We start from the raw sequence: 19,052 nt of genomic DNA, 5'->3' as shown, positions 1-19,052 counted from the left end.
CACTTGTAAACACTAAGTCTATCTTTGTGTCACAAAGCGGGTTGGCCTGCATCATCCCAGAGAGCTTTTTAAAATATTTGTTAAAGTTGTACAAAGATAATTTGTTATTTTAGACAGAGCATAACAGACTTTCCAGAAAACAAGTATATTTCAAAAACGCCTTATTCCCAAGTAGTGAATAGATTAATGCGAAATTGAAAGCAGTGTGTTTGAGTGTGTACTTCACACCACGTTACTACACAGAGGAATCTAGTTGGCAGTAATGACTTAATTTTCTTGCCTGAACCTCTGCTATGAAGTCAAGTTAAAGGGTCAGGCTACTTTTAAAACTGTGAGAAAAGGGGGGGGCAAAAATCGAGTCTCCTTTAATAATCTCATTCCTGCTTCCTCACTTCAGCCTCCTGTCAGGAAAAAACAGAGCGTGCGTTGTCTCAGCTTATCGTTTCTGGATGGAAGCTTTGTCTGTGTCGGCCTTAATGAGACAGGAAAGAGACACTTTCCACTCCTCGCCTCCTGCCATCAGCCTCCCGTCTGCTAGTCTATTAAGCAGCTCAGGTCAAACAGCTTATGCACTAATCAAGGGTCTCGGTCTCGGGTCACATATTGTTCGCCCTCCGATTCAAGTGAATGAGTGAGATTGGAGAAATTGAAGTTTGCATGATAATTGCGCCGAGAACCTTTGACTCGTTGCGTGTGAATACGTGTGAACAGCCAGGGCCGAAAGATCATAATCCACTGGGACGGCCCAGCGCGTTATTGACATATTGACATCTGTTGGGCCAAGAAAAGAAACGTCAATATTTGACTCGCTCAACATTGGTACTTGGCATCAGCTTTTTACGCTGGATCAGCTCAAGTCGAAGCTGGAAGTTAGTGTTCAGTGGCGCCACAGCTGTTTTGTGTGGACGATAACAAAACTGATCAGTCAGGGTTGGTAAGCTGCTGTTTCACGGACATAAACGCAGAGCCGTCATCAGCAAAGGCATAAATGACACACTTATTAAAATGATTGATCGTCAAAACACTATCAAGTCTCCTTTAGATTTTTAATTGATATTTTATGTGTAAAAGAGTTCCAAAAATACTTGAATTAATCCATCTTTTGAATTTAGAGTAATTGAAAAAATGACGTCCGAGTGTACAATCAGAGGAGAAGATTGTTTTTTTTGTTGTTGTTGTGTTTGTTTTTTTTTTTTTCAAGTTTCTGCCCCCAGAGTGGTATTTATTAATATGAGTATTTGATAAAACATGAATTAAATCATTTATCACTCGGTGGTGGTGTTTTCTTTTACTTCACTGAGTATTTTAGTGTCTTTCAGTTTTTTGTTACAGACAATTTAACATAAGAAAAGCATAAATCTTCCAAGATTTACTAAACACATAAAAAAATAAAAAAACCTACCAGCAATTTCCACCCGCTGGGTGTTTATTTCAGAATTTTCTTGTGCTTAGCAGGTAGGTTTTCTTCTTTTTTTTTTTAAAGGAAGAATTATAATCACACTTTAAAAACAGCAGACAACATTACACACTGAGCAGCATTTCTTCGTTCAAAGGATTCTCAGAAGAGTAGAAAGACTCTTTGTAAAAGAAGGGACATAATGTGAACACATTTTTTGTCTTGAGTGTCTGAAGTGACCAGCAACTCTGGTGTGGCTGTTATTCAGAGAGCTGTGGACGCCTGCAGGGTCCTGTGACATCACAGGCCCAGAGTTCAGTAGGGGTTTCAGCTTCTGTCTGTTCCTTAAAGTGGGTGGCACAAGGCTGAGACACGAGGAGGTGGAGTTGAGTGGCTGACTCTCCCCCCTAAAGTCTGCTACTGGCAATAGTTGAGTAAATGTTTTGATACAGACTGATGTTAAAGCTGCCCCTTTCAGTCATAACACAGACCTTTCAGTTGGATGAATGTCTTTTCTGAGCTTTGACACTTTCACTTGACTTACTCAACAAAAAAAAAGGTAGCATTCTTTGTATATTTTAATACCTCCCCAATAACTTGCTGTTTGGTTAGGTGTCAAAAGTTGCTGGCCCACACAATTTTATCACAACTTTCCTAGTTCCAAAAGTGCAGCTCTTTAAAGTTTCCCATTCTTTTGATGAAGTGTTTGCTTATGCACACAAAAAAGTATGAAAAAAATCTGAGATTCTTAGTTTTCTGGTAAAAGTAAAAGAAGTGCATAGATGAAATATCAACCATGAAGCAGGTCATACAATAAAAATTAGAGCTTTAGTTTGTGTAGCACTGCTAGATTTACACAAAACTGCATCACTTGTTGTCATAAACTAAAGATACAATGAAAGACTTGTCCTTCAAACTTCTTTCATCCTTGCACCACTTTGTGCACTGTGATCCTCCCACTTCCTTTTGTCGATCACCGCATCATCATATTGGTGACCACCAGCTTTTAAATCTTGTTTTTAAGTTCCATTTATGAGATGCAAATGTCTTTGGCAACGTCATTTATCACACGGTCTGTTGGCTGTTCGTTGCACGTCACACGCCATCCTCACAAGATCTGGGAGAGACGGGAGGGGTTGCTTGGGAACAGTTGGAAGCATCCCGCAGAGGTGGCGACTGCTACCAGGGGCCGAGAAGAGAAATGAAGAGAGAGAAAGAGGAGGAGGAGGAGAAACTTGGCCTTATCACCTCATGCATCTTTAAACAGGCCCACTCGTCTTGTGTTGGAGAGTCATCAATCTTTGGGGAAGTGCATGAAAAGGAGGGAGACATGAGGAGACGGAGGGAAAGAGAAGGAGTAGGTTAGTGAAGTTGAGTTAAGGAGCTGCTGGGCTGATGCAGTCGGGGTGAAGGGGGGAGAAAATGATGGAGTGATAGTCAGAGGGTTAAAGGCATCCAATAGAGGGTGGAAGAGGAACAACAAAAGAAGGCAGGGATTGAGCTGGGGAATAACCAGATTGAATGAAGTCAGAGAGACCGACACAGCATATCTGCGTGGAAAAAAAAAAAGAGACAGAGAGGTAAAGGCAGCGACGGCAGAGAGAGATGAAAAGGGCAGAGTGAAGAGAGGGAGGAGGGAGAAGTGAGTGAATAATTGAAGGCCACCGGAGAGAGTGTGCACACAGCTGTCGGCTGATTCCCCACTTGGTCCGCAGGTGGCCTCTTCCCTCAGGTACTGTCAGCTTGAGAGGAAAAATGGAAGGATGTAGAATGGAGGAAAGGAAAGGATGGGGAGTGATGGAGAACAGACAGGACGTAGAGGGATATTGTTGGTGAAGTGTGGAGGGCCTTCTGACAAACATGCTACAAGACAGCGAGAGAGATTTATCGTGTTAAAAAAGTTGTGTTTTTATTCTGACGCTTTGGCATTTTCTTTTTCCACAAGCCAGCTTGTAACACATCTTGGTTTTAGTTTGAGATGACAGGAAATGGGGATAGAGCGATGTTGAGAATGAGAAAGCAAGAACAACATGATGGTTGGGAGCTGGCCAGGGACAACACGGGTGCAGAATCCCAAACTGAGGTGGAGTTTTACTTCAGCGGTGCAGCGGTGCCGGGGCATTTACCAGCCCTTTCTAACAGGGGTTATATAGTATATTTTGTAAGTGTGACCTTAAAATTTCATCTGATTTTCCCGTAGTCTTAGAAGAAGATAAAGAACCCAGTTCATAAACAGAAGAAGACAGCATTCAAGTTTCTCATTTGTTAAGGAAAATGGGTCAACATGAGAACATCTGTATTCACTGCAGCAGGAAGGACCTTTACTCTGAAACTGGAATTAGATTTGGTTCAAAGTCAGGTGAGAGTGGCTGCTCGTTTTATTCCTTAAGAGCGGGAATCCTTCAAAGAGTTCAGGAATACCCTAAAAATTGGATGATGACCATGCAAACATAGTAATATGAGAGGAATACAATATTATCATCCTTTATCGGCCCGACAGATAAATTAAACCTGATTTAAATAGATCAGATAAAGTAATGAAAATGTAAATGCTTTCAAAACAGTCTATGGCTCATCACGCATGATGCCAAATGTTCCTGGCAGGACCCCAGCATGGCCCTGTGGGCGCCTGACTGGAAATGAGTGCTAACAACACAGGAGCTAATACACTGGTCTAGTTTCTTTCCTCAGTGGCAGTGGATGACAGCAACACTACTGTTTGAAAAACATGTTCAGCAAGGATTCAGAGATGAAAGAAATTGGCAGGTTTTAATATAACTAGTCGTGGCAAAGCTGTAAAGAATATGAAGCGGCTGCGAGTAGCACTGATGCTAAAAAAAATTTTTTTTTGTTGACATATGTTAATGCATTTAATTATGTATTTGAAAGACATTTGACTTAAACTATACAAATGCATCATGCACTCAAGGCTGATTAGTCATGTAAGAATACTAAAATGTTATTTGTACATAAGCCACATACTTTAGTTAAATCCTTTTTTACGAGGGATGCACTATTTGTTTTGCGTGATTAGACATGTCGGTGCATCGGATTTCCTGAAATCTTATGGTAAATGTTTGGATTATCAGTGAGCAGCAACTGACCACAGGCCTCGAGTTCAATTTTGGAAAACTCTAATATATTCATTGTGTCCAGTTTCAGCCACTGAATGATGTGTGATGCAACCCATAAAGTATTATGGTGCCTTGCTCGCATGAAATACAGCCAGGGCTGTTGCACTTACGTCTGAGATTGTTGTTCTTATTGTTAGGCTATGTTTATTATTAGCATCGTCCTAGGTACACAAACTGCAGATTATATTAAGTATAACAACTAGAAAGATATAGAACATGGACATATTGGTGATTGGTATTGACCGGTGGTTAATTATCAGTTTAAATCAGTTTAAATTTTTATATTGTGCATCCCTTAATCTTTTTTTTTTTTTTTTTTTAATACGATAACTGTGTTTACTTGCCAAAATATGCCTTTCTGTCTGCTTTTTCGAAAAATTATTATTGTTTTTGTTGTGGTTTTAAATTTGTTTTCTGTTCTTTTTGAGGAAAAGCCAGACATTTAGTGGTAAATTTAAAAAACAAGCAAAAAACCAACAAAACATAAGCAGTCTGGAATCAGCTTTGCTGATAAATGTTGATTTCACCATGACTTTTTCTCTTTTATAAGTGTATTATAAAAGATGTGAGAGGGGTTGTACCTTCTTTCCATCACGATTTGATTATTTACCATTTTAAATGGGTATCAGATATGGCTAACTTTGAAAAACAGAGTGCTCCCTTTCTAAAAGAAAACTGTGACTTGACAAAAGTTTATTTTTATTTAACTGATACAAATAGAAACAACCACACATTTGACGAGCTTAAACTTAACTTGATAACATTTTCACAACCATAGCAACCAGTGGCAACCATGCAGATAGTAAAACAAAACATGAACGTAAATGTTTTATTCAGTGTCTCTTTGTTATGAGGGGAAGTGATGGAGATGAGAAAAAATTTAAATGGCCACAGTCTGTCTGCTTTGTGGATTTTTTTTTTTCCCTTTTATAAATTGCTGCCGATGGAGCCTCTGTGGGCGGTTTCTAAGATCTGTTGAGCGCTGAGTGGACCTGGCTCTCATCTCGTTCGCTTTCAGCGAGGATTATCTGCCTCTCTCCTCATCTCTCTCCATGTGGAGAGGAATAGTTTTTCAGATAGATGGCCACACAAGCATACATGCTGTTAGAAGCGATAAAGTTGGATCGCCTTTTTTGTTTTACATGAGTGCAGAGGTGAGGGCATGTTTGTATGTTTGCACACTGAGTTTTTGGCAAGTCCAGATTGATGCACACAAACATATGTAAAATACATTCTAGCACAGAGGTCAGATGCACATATGCAGGCGTATGGGCAATGCCAGAGTTTTTGTCTTATTTTTTTCCCTTTTACAGTTTCTCTCGACTCTGAAATGGTGCTTACTCGATGCTTGCTCCATCCCTCCTTCCTGTACTCAGACTGACAGCTTTGTCGAGGAGTAGAGCGGAGTGGAGGGCGAGAGGAAGAAGGCCTTGAATAAATGAAGAGGCAAATAAGTTGGTGCAGGACAGGTAATGGACCTCAAAAAGCGGGGTGAGGCCAGAACAGTAAAGACTAGTGATGTAAAGAGCAGTCAATAATGGAGGAGGCCGTTCATTATTAATACCAGCTCTTTGTGAATTTATAAGAATCTCAAGGGTTGCTTGACGGGGGATGAGCTCAGGTACCGGAAGCAGATAACATGTGGGATCTCAGGTGGGTAGAGCGTCGAGGACGCCGTGCAGAGATCAAGAAATCTCTCCTCAGAAGTAAGGATGACGGTGGACATATTTGCATGCAAAATCGAGGAGAAACGTGTTCAAAAGATCCCAGTCCTTATCCACAAAATAACTATTCTGAAAAGATGACCAGAAAATGATGTCTAAAAAAATAAATATTCAGATTTATGTTTGTGTTCTTGAGCTCTATTTTCGTGAGCTGTTGACCTTCACTCAATCAATAATTTAGCTCCTGCAACTCCTGATTCGGTTGAATCTAAAATACTATTGAACAAATTCACCATTTGCATGCGTAGAATCTTGCCCTTATCATTCATCTCACACACCATCTAAGTAACAGTTTAAAGAAGTGTTCAGAGTTTGTCTCATTCCCAGTTTGCACATGTTCATCTCTTCACCTCAGCTATCTCTTCCCAACCTAATGTGTCCCACCCGAGACGCGAGGGCCGAGGAGCTGGCGTGACAGGCATTTAACAAAATGAAACATCTGTGCTTCGTAGCTGTCGCTTTAAACAAATGTCAATTAAATGTGACGTGTGACGAACCAACCATGGTTTTCCCTCTGCATACGTCAGTATTTCGCTACTTCTGTCAGATGAGCATTAAATTTGATTAGGACAACATACTCATTCATTTCTAATTCAATTTACACTGTGGGATTAATGCTTCATGCACGTTGCAGATGACGGAAAAAAGACGGCTAACGATGCTTCGGCGGCTCTCCTGTCTCCTGCAGCCACATTTTAGGAATTAAGACACCCTGCCTTCGCCCGTCTATACCGATGATTCAATGGGAGGGTTGGAGAACCTTGTGGGCCTCTAGAGATGTCTAGACGATGGCGTTGAGAGACGTTACTAGACTGAAGAGTTTATTTCTTCATGGTTGCCCTCAGGCCATGAAAATGCATATTTTTTAAATGTGAAATCTGGTTGGTTTTGATATTCTTCCTTGCTACATGCACAGGGTTGGTGTTTTAAAAGGAACGCAAGAGCAAGGTGAAGTTAGAAAAGGTGGTAAATATATCTGGACAGATCTACAGAGCGTTTTATTTGTTTCACGTTCTTGTGGCAGCTGATGTAAGATGTATTTATTCCCAGGTTTTGTGACGGTTTGCTTTTTTATGGCTAAAGGAAACAGACCAGATTATTTTGCTCACTGTTGTACGTGAGGTTTGTCTTCCTGACAGTGAGACATCCTTGAGTCTCCTCTTGTTAACCAGTCCAGTTACATGTCGTTCTATGCCGGATTTCTCTTCAAACGCCGGCGTCTTGATGTAGACGCAGGGTCCCTGACAGCTCGTGCTCTTTAGAAAGGTTTCAGGAAACAAGTGAAGAGACACATTTTTCTTGACTGAAACAATTATGCTCTACTCCTAAATTGTCCCTTTTTCAGCAGATTTGTTGACCTCTCACAAAATATTCTTCGTGTTTTCTGTGTGGTGATTGTTCAATTAATTTCAGTGACATGATTTGTGTAATCAGAGCTTAATTATGGACATTACACAAATTAAAGGCTTCTGATCTGTGCTCCGATCAGTTCTGCATACTGAGATCATTCACACTTCTACTGTATGCTGTTGTTTTCTCAAATTCTCCCTCAAAAAGAGCCGTTTCATTTTCTTTTTGTCACTTTGTGTATGTCAGATAAGTGTCCGTCTGTCATTCTGTCAGCGCTACGCCATTCGTTTTAGATGAAGAGTTGATAGATGTGTAGATTTAGATTTCACGTTTGTCTACTTTTCAGATTTTTTTGGTAAAAACTGCAGCTTCGATGCTTTGACTTGGTCTAATTTACTGGGCCTTCCCAACTGACTGCAGAGTTTCACACCAATTTGTAGATTTCTTTGATTCTGGTTTTCTGGCTCATGTTGAACAGTTCATCGTTGCCACGTTGAGTTCTGCTCTGGACCTTTGATGTCAGTCTGTGCGCTTGTGTTTGCTGTCCTTTGGTAATTCTTACGTTTCCATTTTGGCGGCTTTGAAAGCGTCTCAGGCGATAGGGGATTGGGCTGTTACAGCACTGGCTGCTTGTCTCTTTTTAAGTTTGTGTAGTTGCAGAGGAAGATAGGAGACGGGCTTTTTGAGAATGTTGGTGTATATTGTTTGAATATAAACTGTGAATACAACATAATGTGAAGTGGTTCGTTGGGGCCACTCAGCTGGATGGTAATCCACAGGGATTACAGCTCCGCTGTGATGCCGTCTCAACAAGGATTATCGTCGACCTGTCGTAAACAGCGCACATTTTTAGTGCGGACCACCTTACCACTAAACTAAAGTTTTTTTTATTAGATTTTTTTACAAGTTCAGACAAATCTGTGGCTGCTTTTCATTGTCGTTGGAAAGATTAATTGTACTGTAATCCCTCGCGGGGGTTACGTTCCAAAAAGAACCCGTGATAAGTGAAATCCGTATCAACCTTTAGTTTTTTTTTACAATTATTATACAAGACTTCAAATTGCAGAGATCAGCCTCGTCCCACCGCGACCCGAGTAATTGGATTTGAACGGGAGAAAATTAAAAATTATTATGTTAAAAAAATACAACAAGTGCAGTAGGACAAATCGCGCGTATTCCACTGCTCTTCTGACTGCGCCGGTACATCCTGACTCGCTCTGTAGCGTGTTTTTTCTCCTAAAGCCTGCGGTGCAGGTGTGTTTTTTCGAGAGAAGAACATAGTTATGGGTAGTTGTTGTCGCTCTTTTTTCTTCTGGGCAAAAAGATTCTTATAAACCGACATGCTACCATGGATTATATCTGGGAACTGTAATCAGCGATTCATCAAAGGGTCCCGTTCTTGAGCTGCTCGCTTAAGCTCATTGGCCGTTCTCAGCATTGTTGCTAAGCAACCAACGTTATTGACACAGGAAGTGAAGAAGCGGGGAGACTGTTTAGCCAATCAGAACGCAGAACACGATGCACAATGCAAATCCGTGAAGCAGCGAGACGTGAAAGGTGAACCGCGTTATAGCGAGGGATTACTGTATGTCTTAATTATGTGTTGAATTGCCATGTTTTACAGAAAGCATGAACACCTCAGAGAATCCATCGTTGTCTTTAGCGCTAGACTTTAAAAAAGAAAAAAATAGTGATAGCCTAGTGCTAACATTTTTTACTTTTACTTTACTTGATTTTCACCAATTTTAGCTTACCTTGTGATTCAATTACTTTTCTTTCACACATTTTATCGTAGATTTCTTTCTTTTTTCTATTAGTAGACAGAGGAGCTTTGAGCCACTGCAGAAGCAATGTTGCTCACTGACAACATTTAAAATTAATGAATTAACACTATGATTCAAAGAGCTGAGCATGTCGTGCTCTCTTTGTTTAGCTCCCTCTCCATCTTTTCTTGATTCCTTTCCCTCTTGTATTTACCTATTTTTTTGTTGTTTTGTTTTTACGCACAGTGACACTCTTATCCTCATCTGCCATCTGCCTCTTTCTTTCCTCTGTTTCTGTGTGTCGCTCATGCACGCGTCCATAGGGGAGCGCCAGGAGTGGATGGAAGCTCTTCAGACGGCCACACAGCCCCCCGCCCGCGGCTCCCAGAAGCGCTCCGACACCCTTTCCCATCTCTCCTCCACAAACAAGCGAGGCTTGCTGGAGCTCCGCGGTTACAAAGGCAGAGTGCTGGTGTCCCTGGTGGGGAGTAAAGTCAGGCTCTGCAAAACAGAACAGGTACCTCCACACACCACAGGGACCACCTCTCTGCAGAGTGACAGCTACGTGTGTAAAAGAAGGAAGATGATAAGCCTACTTGAAGCACGGGTGGCAGAAAAAGGAATCTTCATGAATGTGTAACATGTAAAGTACATATACTGTATATTATAATATTTCTGGGTGCAGTGAGATTCATAGTGCTTACTGCACCAGCACGGAGGAATGGATGCACTGTTGGCCCCCTGTAGCTGCCTTGTTTAAACATCTGCCTCCATCTACCAAGGCTGAGTCCTAACCACATACCCTTTGATTAAAAAGAAAAAAAAAAAAAAAATGTAAAATCCTTCCTGTCTATGAAACAGAAAAGTATCTTTAAGAGAAATGACTGGTTGTCGTCATGTCGGCCTGAAACTCAATCACAGCGTTGACGATACAAATCTGTCAGATCAGTCAGATCAGAAAAGGCTTGATCAAGCAAAAAGCACATTTTTTCGCTTCATTATTTGATTGGTGATATGCAATATGCATCCCAAGTGTGTCCTCTTCAGTCACACTGTTAACGGAATATTGAGACAGTATGACACTTGTTTTCAAGACATGATCTTAAGTTCACTTTTTATTTTTTAGTGGTTACACAAACTTCATTATGCGAGATTAGCCGTATTAAGACAAGCCCATGCTTTCAGACAATCAGTTGCCTGTTGAACCTAACAAACTATTCTTCAGACAAATCCAATAGAAAGCATTTCCTTTTTTTTGTGTGGCTCTAGTGGCCTTTATTTTGAAAGTGGCTAGACAGGAAACGTGTAGAGAAAGGGGGGGAAGACGCGCAGTAAAGCATTCGAACCTGCGTCGTCTGCACGAGGGGCCAGGCCAGAGAAAAACCATTTGAATTGGATCATTTTAGCATCACATTTCAGTGCTGATCAGCTCTAACTTGTTGGTATTTTCAGATAGCGAGCCGCGTACATCAGACTGTACATTGCATCAAGCGCATAGCGGCAAAAAACACTCTTAAATTTAATCAAATGAACATCATCATAGTAGGGCTGTTCGATTAATCGATTTTAAATCGTAATCGCGATTATGTAATTAGAACGATGTTAAAATGTGAAAATCGTAAAATCGATTTTTCAAATTTTTTTTTTTTTTTTTTTAACCTTGTCTGCACACATATTAATGATTGATACCATATTAATGATTAGGAGTGTAACGATACACTAATCTCACGATACGGTACGATACACGATATTGAGGTCACGATAACGATACGATACGATATTATAGCAGTATTTTTTAACAACCTTGAATGAGGAATATATAACTGGAAAAAAATGTCTTTTATTTGAAAGACACATAATACAAAACAATACTGTGCGTTTGCCCTATTGTTACAGTTTGTAATGCTTTATAACTGTTTAAGTTTTAAAGAGAAAGCCAGGCCAACCATTTTCCACAAACTGAACTAAAAGTAAATGTCAGGTTTGCATTATGCATCTTCAGTTTAATATAATAAAAATATTTTGCCACAAACTGAATAGTTTCTCTCATGTATGATTTGACTTTTTTCTTTTCCAGAAATTTAACAACTAAAATTGAATAAATAAATACAAGTAAATAAATACATACAATTTTACATCATAAAAAAGATTGATTCATGCTCACCTTATAAGTGTAAGACGAGATTTATTTTTGTTAAGAAGGTTATTTTGGTAATTCAGGGTTCATTATTTTGTAAATATATTCTTTATATTCTGTAAATCAGGGACTATAATTACACTAGTCAGTATATCAGTTGTTAGTCTGTTTTAGATTGGGCGGAGTGATACAGCACTAGGTGTTGTGTTGATGTAATGTTGATGAAATCCTACGCTGTTGAGCGGACATTGAAGTACACGCAAACTCACGCAGAAGTTGTCTCCGTGTTTATCCTACTCACGACCCCAAAAAGGTTTAATTTAATAAGGTAAGGCTTAACTCTACACCAGACTTACATCAGTAAAGGTTCAGAGCTCAAAACAGGACCGCAAAACGGTACTAGTTTCTCCTGAGCGGAGGAAGATTTTGGTCCGCGCAGCCGCGGCCGCGGTCGGATGCGCGTTTCTAGTCAACACAATAGATTAATATTAATAACATAATATCGCGATACAGGTTGTCACCTCCACGACACGTATCGTGACGTTTTTGTATCGCGAAATTTCGTGGCACGATATATTGTTACACCCCTATTAATGATTGATGGAAATACCCCTCAATACCTGCGACAAGTGCCCCATTGGAGAGGCTCTTTAGTGTAGGAGGGGGCGTTGTAACATGCCACCGGGCATCCCTCAAGCCAGATGCGATAGACCGGCTCGTGTTCCTTGCAAAAAACTTGCAAATGTGAATAGCAAATGTAATGACTGACATTACACACCTCTACCTCCTTCATGGGTTGCATTATTATTTAGCATGCAAAGACCCAGTTTAGTTTAATTAGAAAATGTCTTGTTTTATTTAATTGGAAATATAACTTACTGTATGTTTGCAAGTGCTGATTTGCTGATTTTTTTTTTTTCAGAGATAAAACTTTATATTTTATTTATTTTTATTTTTTTTAATTTTCAACTTATTTTACAGAGTTTTGCACTTTATTCATTCATTTTTGGTTTAATAAGAGCAAAGTTTGCACTTAAAGCCCAATGGGGCAAATGTTCAATAAAAAAACAGCATATTTGAAATCATTTCTTTGCCTTTTGTCAATTCACAAAATAATCGTAATCGAAAATCGGATTTTGGGGGAAAAAAATCGAGATTTTATTTTTGGGCAAAATCGAACAGCCCTACATCATAGCATAGAACTAATTGGACTCCACGATCCAATAGTTCATTAAAACATCTTCGACTACAAGAACATTAGTCTTCTGTGACTTTATCAGCCATTCACCTTGACTGGCTGTTCAAGAGGAGAGCTTTCATCTAACTGGAGAGTACTTTTCTGTTTTGTGTTTAACTCAGTGACAACTTTAAATTGCTCAGGTCATGTGGTGGAAAACGAGCTCGCCACCACTCTACCGCCGTGCTTCAAAGTGAGTCGTGGATATTAGTGCTCATATGTAGTGTTTGGGTCCTCACCAAATGCGTTGCAGATTTGCCCCGTTTGGTTTTTGTCCGTTCAGAGAACCTTGTTGTAAATTAGTGTTTTGTTTAGTTGCAACTCTGCAAACCAAAGTCTGTGCTGCCATGTTATTTTTTGTAGAGGGCAGCATAGAGCACTGCACGTTCTAACCTTTGGATACGCTTTCTGAGACATCCACTCCTGGGACAAGTGCTAACGTTCTGAATGTTTTACACATGTTGGTTATTTGCGTAGCCTCCCAGCTACCAGGTGTTTCTAAATGGACCACAGGAGTGAGTTCCAGTGTGTGTGGTTGTTTATGTGGCCCTGTGGCGGACTGGTGACCTCTCCGGGACGTACCCCTGCCTTTCACCTCAAGGCAGCCGGGATCGGCTCCAGTAGACCTCTGTGACCCTGAACGTGAAAAAGCAGATGGACTTTGTGTGATATGTTGCTGTTCTGAGGTCGTGTTTTGCTTCAAGACCTGGTGAGGACCAGTTTATTTCCCAATATGTAAAACTTTAATCGAGTTTTTACTGCTGTTTTCCCTCATGTGACTGCATATTTTCTCTTTTTTGGTTTATCTTTGGTATTGTATTTTTGACATTAGGCTGAATAAACCCGGCGAGTCCTTGCGCAGATGCCACCTTCTCTGCCCACTTCAGTCCCAAGAGCAAGATGAGGTTGAAACATGCATCGTAGCAGTGATACTGTTGCCTCCCTCATAATTGTGTGCATATTTGATAATACTTGCATTCATCTCATTGCCAGTCCTCCTTTGCTCTCAATTCATTTTGCTCGCTCCCGCAGTTTTGTTGTTTGCGTTTCATTATTTTCTTCATTAGCGTGAACAAATATCTTTGTTCGAATTCTCTTTTGGATATCCCTCCATGTCAGCACATTTCCACTTCCTTGATCTAAGACAGCGGGAGAAATGGAGGGGAAGAGAGACTGAAGGAGTGAACCAATTAATTGTATTATTTCAGCTTACAAGCTAAATCCCCTGCATAAATGCACCAGCAGTGGCAGTGAATTTTGTAGACAGGAAAGCAGGCAGTGAGTGAAAGGCAGGGGAGTTAAGAGACGGTAACAAAGAGATGGATGAAGTGAAGGGGATAGAAAAGGCGGCTTTGGAGCAGGGCTTGCCTGATGCGTGATTTAAAAAAAAAAAAACCACGGTTGGTTTGTTAGAAAAGAAGAGCGTGATGGAGAACATGAACGCAGGGACGGAGGCAGACCGTTGCCCCGTTCAAGTTCAGCAGAGTGGAGCATTTAATCTAACATGATGAACGAGCTATTGGTAACATCATCCTTCCAGCCCCTCCTTCACCACCCATAACCCATTTCTCACGGACCGTAAGCCCTGCGATGGAGCTGTGTTTAAGGTCGTTTAAACACCAAGGTAAAAAAAAGTCAAATGGTGCACAATGTGCATCAAGCACACGCCTTTATTCTGAGAATGATCTCCCTGCCACGAGCCGCGTCACAGACGAAATCGGTACAAGCTGAGCAGCTTGTCTCATGTCGTATCATCTCATAAATCACAAACGTTCTCTGGTTTGTTTTCGCTCTAGTAGCCAAAGGACTGATTGATTGTTGTATAATCATATTTCTTGATGTCCTCTTGTGTGGGATTTAGAATAACTGCTAGATTTGCCTGTGGGGGGATAGGAAAAAAAAAAAAAAAAGCAAACATGAAGTATGGAGTCAAGGCCCCTCTGACGGAAAATGTACTCTTAGTTTACAATAGCAGTGACAGCCAGGATTTAATTATTCTGTGTTTTAGTTAAAGCTCTCTGTTGTTCACAGGATTCTCATCGTTGTAAATAAAATCATCAGAAGACTCCGGGGAAGCTCCACAAACTTTAGTGATGCAAATTAATTTATGTATGCATTTGGTGGCATTAAGTTGCAATTATGTGATCTTCAATAAGCTTAAGATGCTTTTTCAATTTGCACCAAAATGTTTTTTTAAACCCTATTTACACCTCAGGGCAGCACAACAAGCTGTAATAACAAAGCTGACATATTAAAGTTGAAAAGAGCCCCGTGTCAGTAAAAATCTGCCTTTTAACACATCATGCAGATGCAGAGGAATATTAGCCTTCATTTGGAGCCGTGACCTTTCTGTTCACCCGTGAATGTGCAATATTTACTCGTCCATTAGTCGAGGGAAGTGCCTAACACTTCATTCATTGAATTCTCACCTGTGTTTTGTGGGTACTTGCCAGCGTTGCGTCCTATTTGTCACGGTGCAGGTGGTCTACAGTGAGCTTTGTTTGTGGAAAACAGCTGCCCGCTGCTGGATGAAAGGAGGCTGATAAGAACATTGTGTGATGCAGCAATACTAACGTTGCAAGGAGAAACAACCAAAGCTGTACAAGTTCACCCGCTGGAACATGGCACGGACGAGGCTCGTGTGAATGCTGTCTTCATTGGGAATAAACCAAAATATTTGCTTTCAGTGCTTTAAAAGATGTTAGGAAGTATATAAAGTCCTTAGTTGACAATCAATGTCTAATTTAAATTTCATAGTTCATTCACAAGTTGGGTTTACTGTCCATAAAAAGGAAAGTTCAAGACCGGCTGGCACTAATCTAACTTGTGTCCGTTCTTATGAATTAAACTTTTATTTGGCCAAATATGCTCTCACGAAAACATCCATTAGACTCATGAGCAACATTTTTAAGAAATATTACCCACTGCCACTTTACTGTAAGTGCATTAATAACTTTCTCCATCCTGTTTTTCTCTTCTCCGGGTGTTTCTCTGAACTGTCTCTGTCCACCTGTGTCTTATGTGTCATGATGTCCTTGGCTTCCGTGCCTGACTACTACGGTGTTTAATCTGAAAACGTATGTTTCAGTTGAGTGCATGCTCTCTTAAACCGGCGTATCTCTCTGTGAACCAGTGCCACCCGGCGCGGATCTTAGAGCAGCTTAAGTGGCTGAACAGACTCGGAACTGGAGACGGAGAGGTTTCTCTCCGAACAGCTCGGTGCTCAAAAGTGACTGACTTTCCCGTAAAGCGGCTGGGAAGCTTCGGGAGAATTTGTAATTGGAGGCATGACTAGAATATCCGCAGCGGCCTTTGGGTAACCTTTATGAGGTGAAGGTTGAGAAAAGAGCTCTTTCACAAGCATCTTGCAAGGATTTATCTTGTGACAAGATAATTTTTCTCCTTTTGTTTTAGATTTTTAGAAATATTCTCTTTTGCGTGGGATATGGACTGACGCTTGCCAAGTGAACACGTGCTAAAGTTTACCTTAGGTCATTCTCCACTCTTCCTCTTATGCATATACCGTGCAACTCCTAACCCTTAGCAGTTGTAAATGGGTGATGCATTTATGTATTTATCTTATTTTACTTGCCGCTTATTCATTTCCCCTCTCTTTCTGTCTCCCTTCACCCTTGTTGAATAAATTGTAGAGGGCAGGAGGCCGTGGAACATATTGGGTCGGCAGTACAGGGTGAGGTCTGGACAGTCACTGATATCTAGCTCTCTAATTGGCTGCCTGGAAGGGTTTAGGGTCAGCAGGTTTACTGTAGGTAACAACTGTGGCAGTGCAGACACACAGACATACAGAAGTGCTCTTACCCGTACAGCCGTACGCATCACACACCTTTCTCCTTGTGTCCAGCGTTACATGTACATGTATACATATAGGTTTGAATCACGTTGCATGCCGTCTTAAAATCAGTTTTTGATTGAAGTGATTAGCAACGGTGAGCTTTGAATAAGATTGCTTGACCATCTGGCAAAGTCTCCCACATGCACATAACCAGGTTTCCATTACACAAAATTAAAAATGTCAGAGCTTTTCCGTTAGCATCCTTCTTACGCTACAGAGTCGTGTTTTCTATATTCTTGCGGTAAGTCCATCCAAAAGTTAAAAAAAGTGGAAAATAGGTGCCCAGATCTTTGTTCACTTCGACACGTTCATAACAATTTCTGAAGCCGCTCTAGATGTAAAGATGCAAAGACAGAGATGCCTGCAGCCGATGTGTTGCAGGCTAAGTGTCACGTCTGCGCCAGCGATGGAAAGTCGTAGTCCATGATTCACGGAGCAATCAAACTTTTAGGTCGAAGTTAAGTGAGGAAATAAGGGTATTGGAAATGCACTTATTGGTGGGAAAGTGAAAACATCAGCCTCTCACTTTTTCTTTTCACAGTTTTCAGTTCCATGAGTCTAAAAATATATCAGTAAGTGATCTGGTAAGATCTGCTGGATTCTGTGTCATCGCAGACCCAGCTCTTTATAGAACTATCCAGCCTCTCCATCTTTTCCTCCATCTAACTTCACATCCTGCTGCGTTCGCTGTTCCTTGGATGTAGTTCCATCAAAACTCAACGATTTCATTTTAGCTCAGTTAGCATGTGGCCATACAGTAAATTGGCTCGCATCTCACATATCTTACTGCCTACTCTTTTATCTTTAATTAAAATGGACCATTTTAATTGTTTTTGGGTAACTATTCAATGTCATTATCTTTTACCAGTGTCACTCTTCATGTACGCTGAGATGAAGAAAAAGAATGAATATCTTTTGATTTTCACCGCAGTATTTCTAAATTTGTTTGACAAAGCATAATTGGGGCTAATGATGAAGACCCAAACTGAACCAGCCCACACAATGCTGGGAGATCAAACTGAAATTTTTACATCATGCAAATATTTAAGTAAGTGCCATCTTGAGCTGCAATATGCAGGATTTGGTTGCTCTGCAAAGTGTGATGCTAATTATTCTGTAAGACACATGGCAGCGCCGCTCTCCTCCACACACACTTCCTTCCACTGCTACACTTATTTCCAAAAAGCGCCCGATCAATGAAGATGGAGTCGGTTCATTTTCTTTGTTTGCTGTAATTAGTGTAAAATGTTTTCCTGGCGAGGAACGGTCGGTGCGGGAAATGTACATGAGTTACAGCTGGCGCAGCATGTCAGCGCTTAGTGCTCCTCGTATAAGCACCGACTTGTAATTCTGCTGAGCTGACCCGTCACCCATCGCACCCACTCTTAGTGAGGATTACTTAAGACCTTCTTTCACTCATACGTCCGCCCTCCCTCTATTCGCTTTGTGTTCTTGCTCTCTTTGTCACCCCGGTCTTTGTTTTGGAGTAAAGTCTATATTTTCTGTCCAATATTGCATGCCTGGATGTGTGTGTGTGTTTTTTTTTTTGCTCCCTTTTGATATTTTGCTTAAATGTGTGGGCGTAGGTGCATTTCTTCTATCTTCCAGTTTGTTTTTATTTCTTGGCTCGGAGCTCTAGGCTATAGAAAAATGCCTTTAACTGCTGCGAGTGTTGGGTCAAGTGGAAAAAAAGGTGGGGCGACAGAGCAAATGTACAGCAGAACTTATGAAAGCTGTTCCTCTACATCAAACCCTTATTTTAGAAATGGGCACGAGAAAGCGTTGAAGTTAAAGCTGGAGTTGGTTTGGATTCCCCAGGTGCAGTTTTGGCTTTTTTAAAGAGCCTCGCTGTTCTGCACAGGTGCAGTGAAAAACACACGCACGTACAACAAAACCTGAGGAGACGGCGTAAAATAAGAATGACCCAGACCCCGGTGATTTTTTGATCTTTTTTAGTGTTTGAGGGATGTAATGAAAAATAACAATGAGACTTTAATGAGATGACACCTTGATCCCGGGGAGGGTTTCTCCAAAATGACTTGAGTAGGTGTCTAATGAGGAATCCTGACATGAGCAATTTGGAAGAATAAAGCGCTGAGTCATTGCCAGATTAATTTTCATCTATTTCAAGTCAATTCATCCATTTACAACCTCCCGTAGAATCTCAGATGCTTTTCAAATGTACAGCTTATATTTACATACATATATTTGTCTTAAAGGTATTGTGACATCATTTTTAACATGCTTTTAACACTATTAAAAGTCTTGGGCAACATCCCTCAAATGTGTCTAAAAGAGTGTAACAAGAAAAACTTCACTCTAGTACTCTTTTCCTGGCTTTTTATTACAGTGTTTTTTTGCGCCGTGAAAAATGCTTCCTTTCCCCCCTTTCCTGTCAATCATTGCTCCGCTCCTCCTCCAAACCTCCTCCTCCTCCAGCCATACGCTCACAGCGGCG

General features: G+C 40.7%; 1 protein-coding gene across 3 annotated transcripts in view; it reads left to right on the top strand.

Annotated features, from left to right (window-relative positions):
- Nucleotides 1-19,052, top strand: part of arap2 (ArfGAP with RhoGAP domain, ankyrin repeat and PH domain 2) — a 143,819-nt gene that overhangs the window by 27,050 nt on the left and 97,717 nt on the right. For all 3 annotated transcript variants that reach the window (XM_061709774.1, XM_061709772.1, XM_061709773.1), the window contains one exon: nt 9,691-9,884. In XM_061709774.1, coding sequence (XP_061565758.1) covers nt 9,691-9,884 — 194 coding nt within the window. The remainder of the gene's footprint in view (nt 1-9,690; nt 9,885-19,052) is intronic.

The sequence above is a fragment of the Cololabis saira genome, chromosome 20 (assembly GCF_033807715.1).
Source record: "Cololabis saira isolate AMF1-May2022 chromosome 20, fColSai1.1, whole genome shotgun sequence".
NCBI classification, from domain to species: domain Eukaryota; kingdom Metazoa; phylum Chordata; class Actinopteri; order Beloniformes; family Belonidae; genus Cololabis; species Cololabis saira.
The sequence above is the reverse complement of the archived record's forward strand: the minus strand, read 5'-3'. Positions and strand labels throughout refer to the sequence as shown.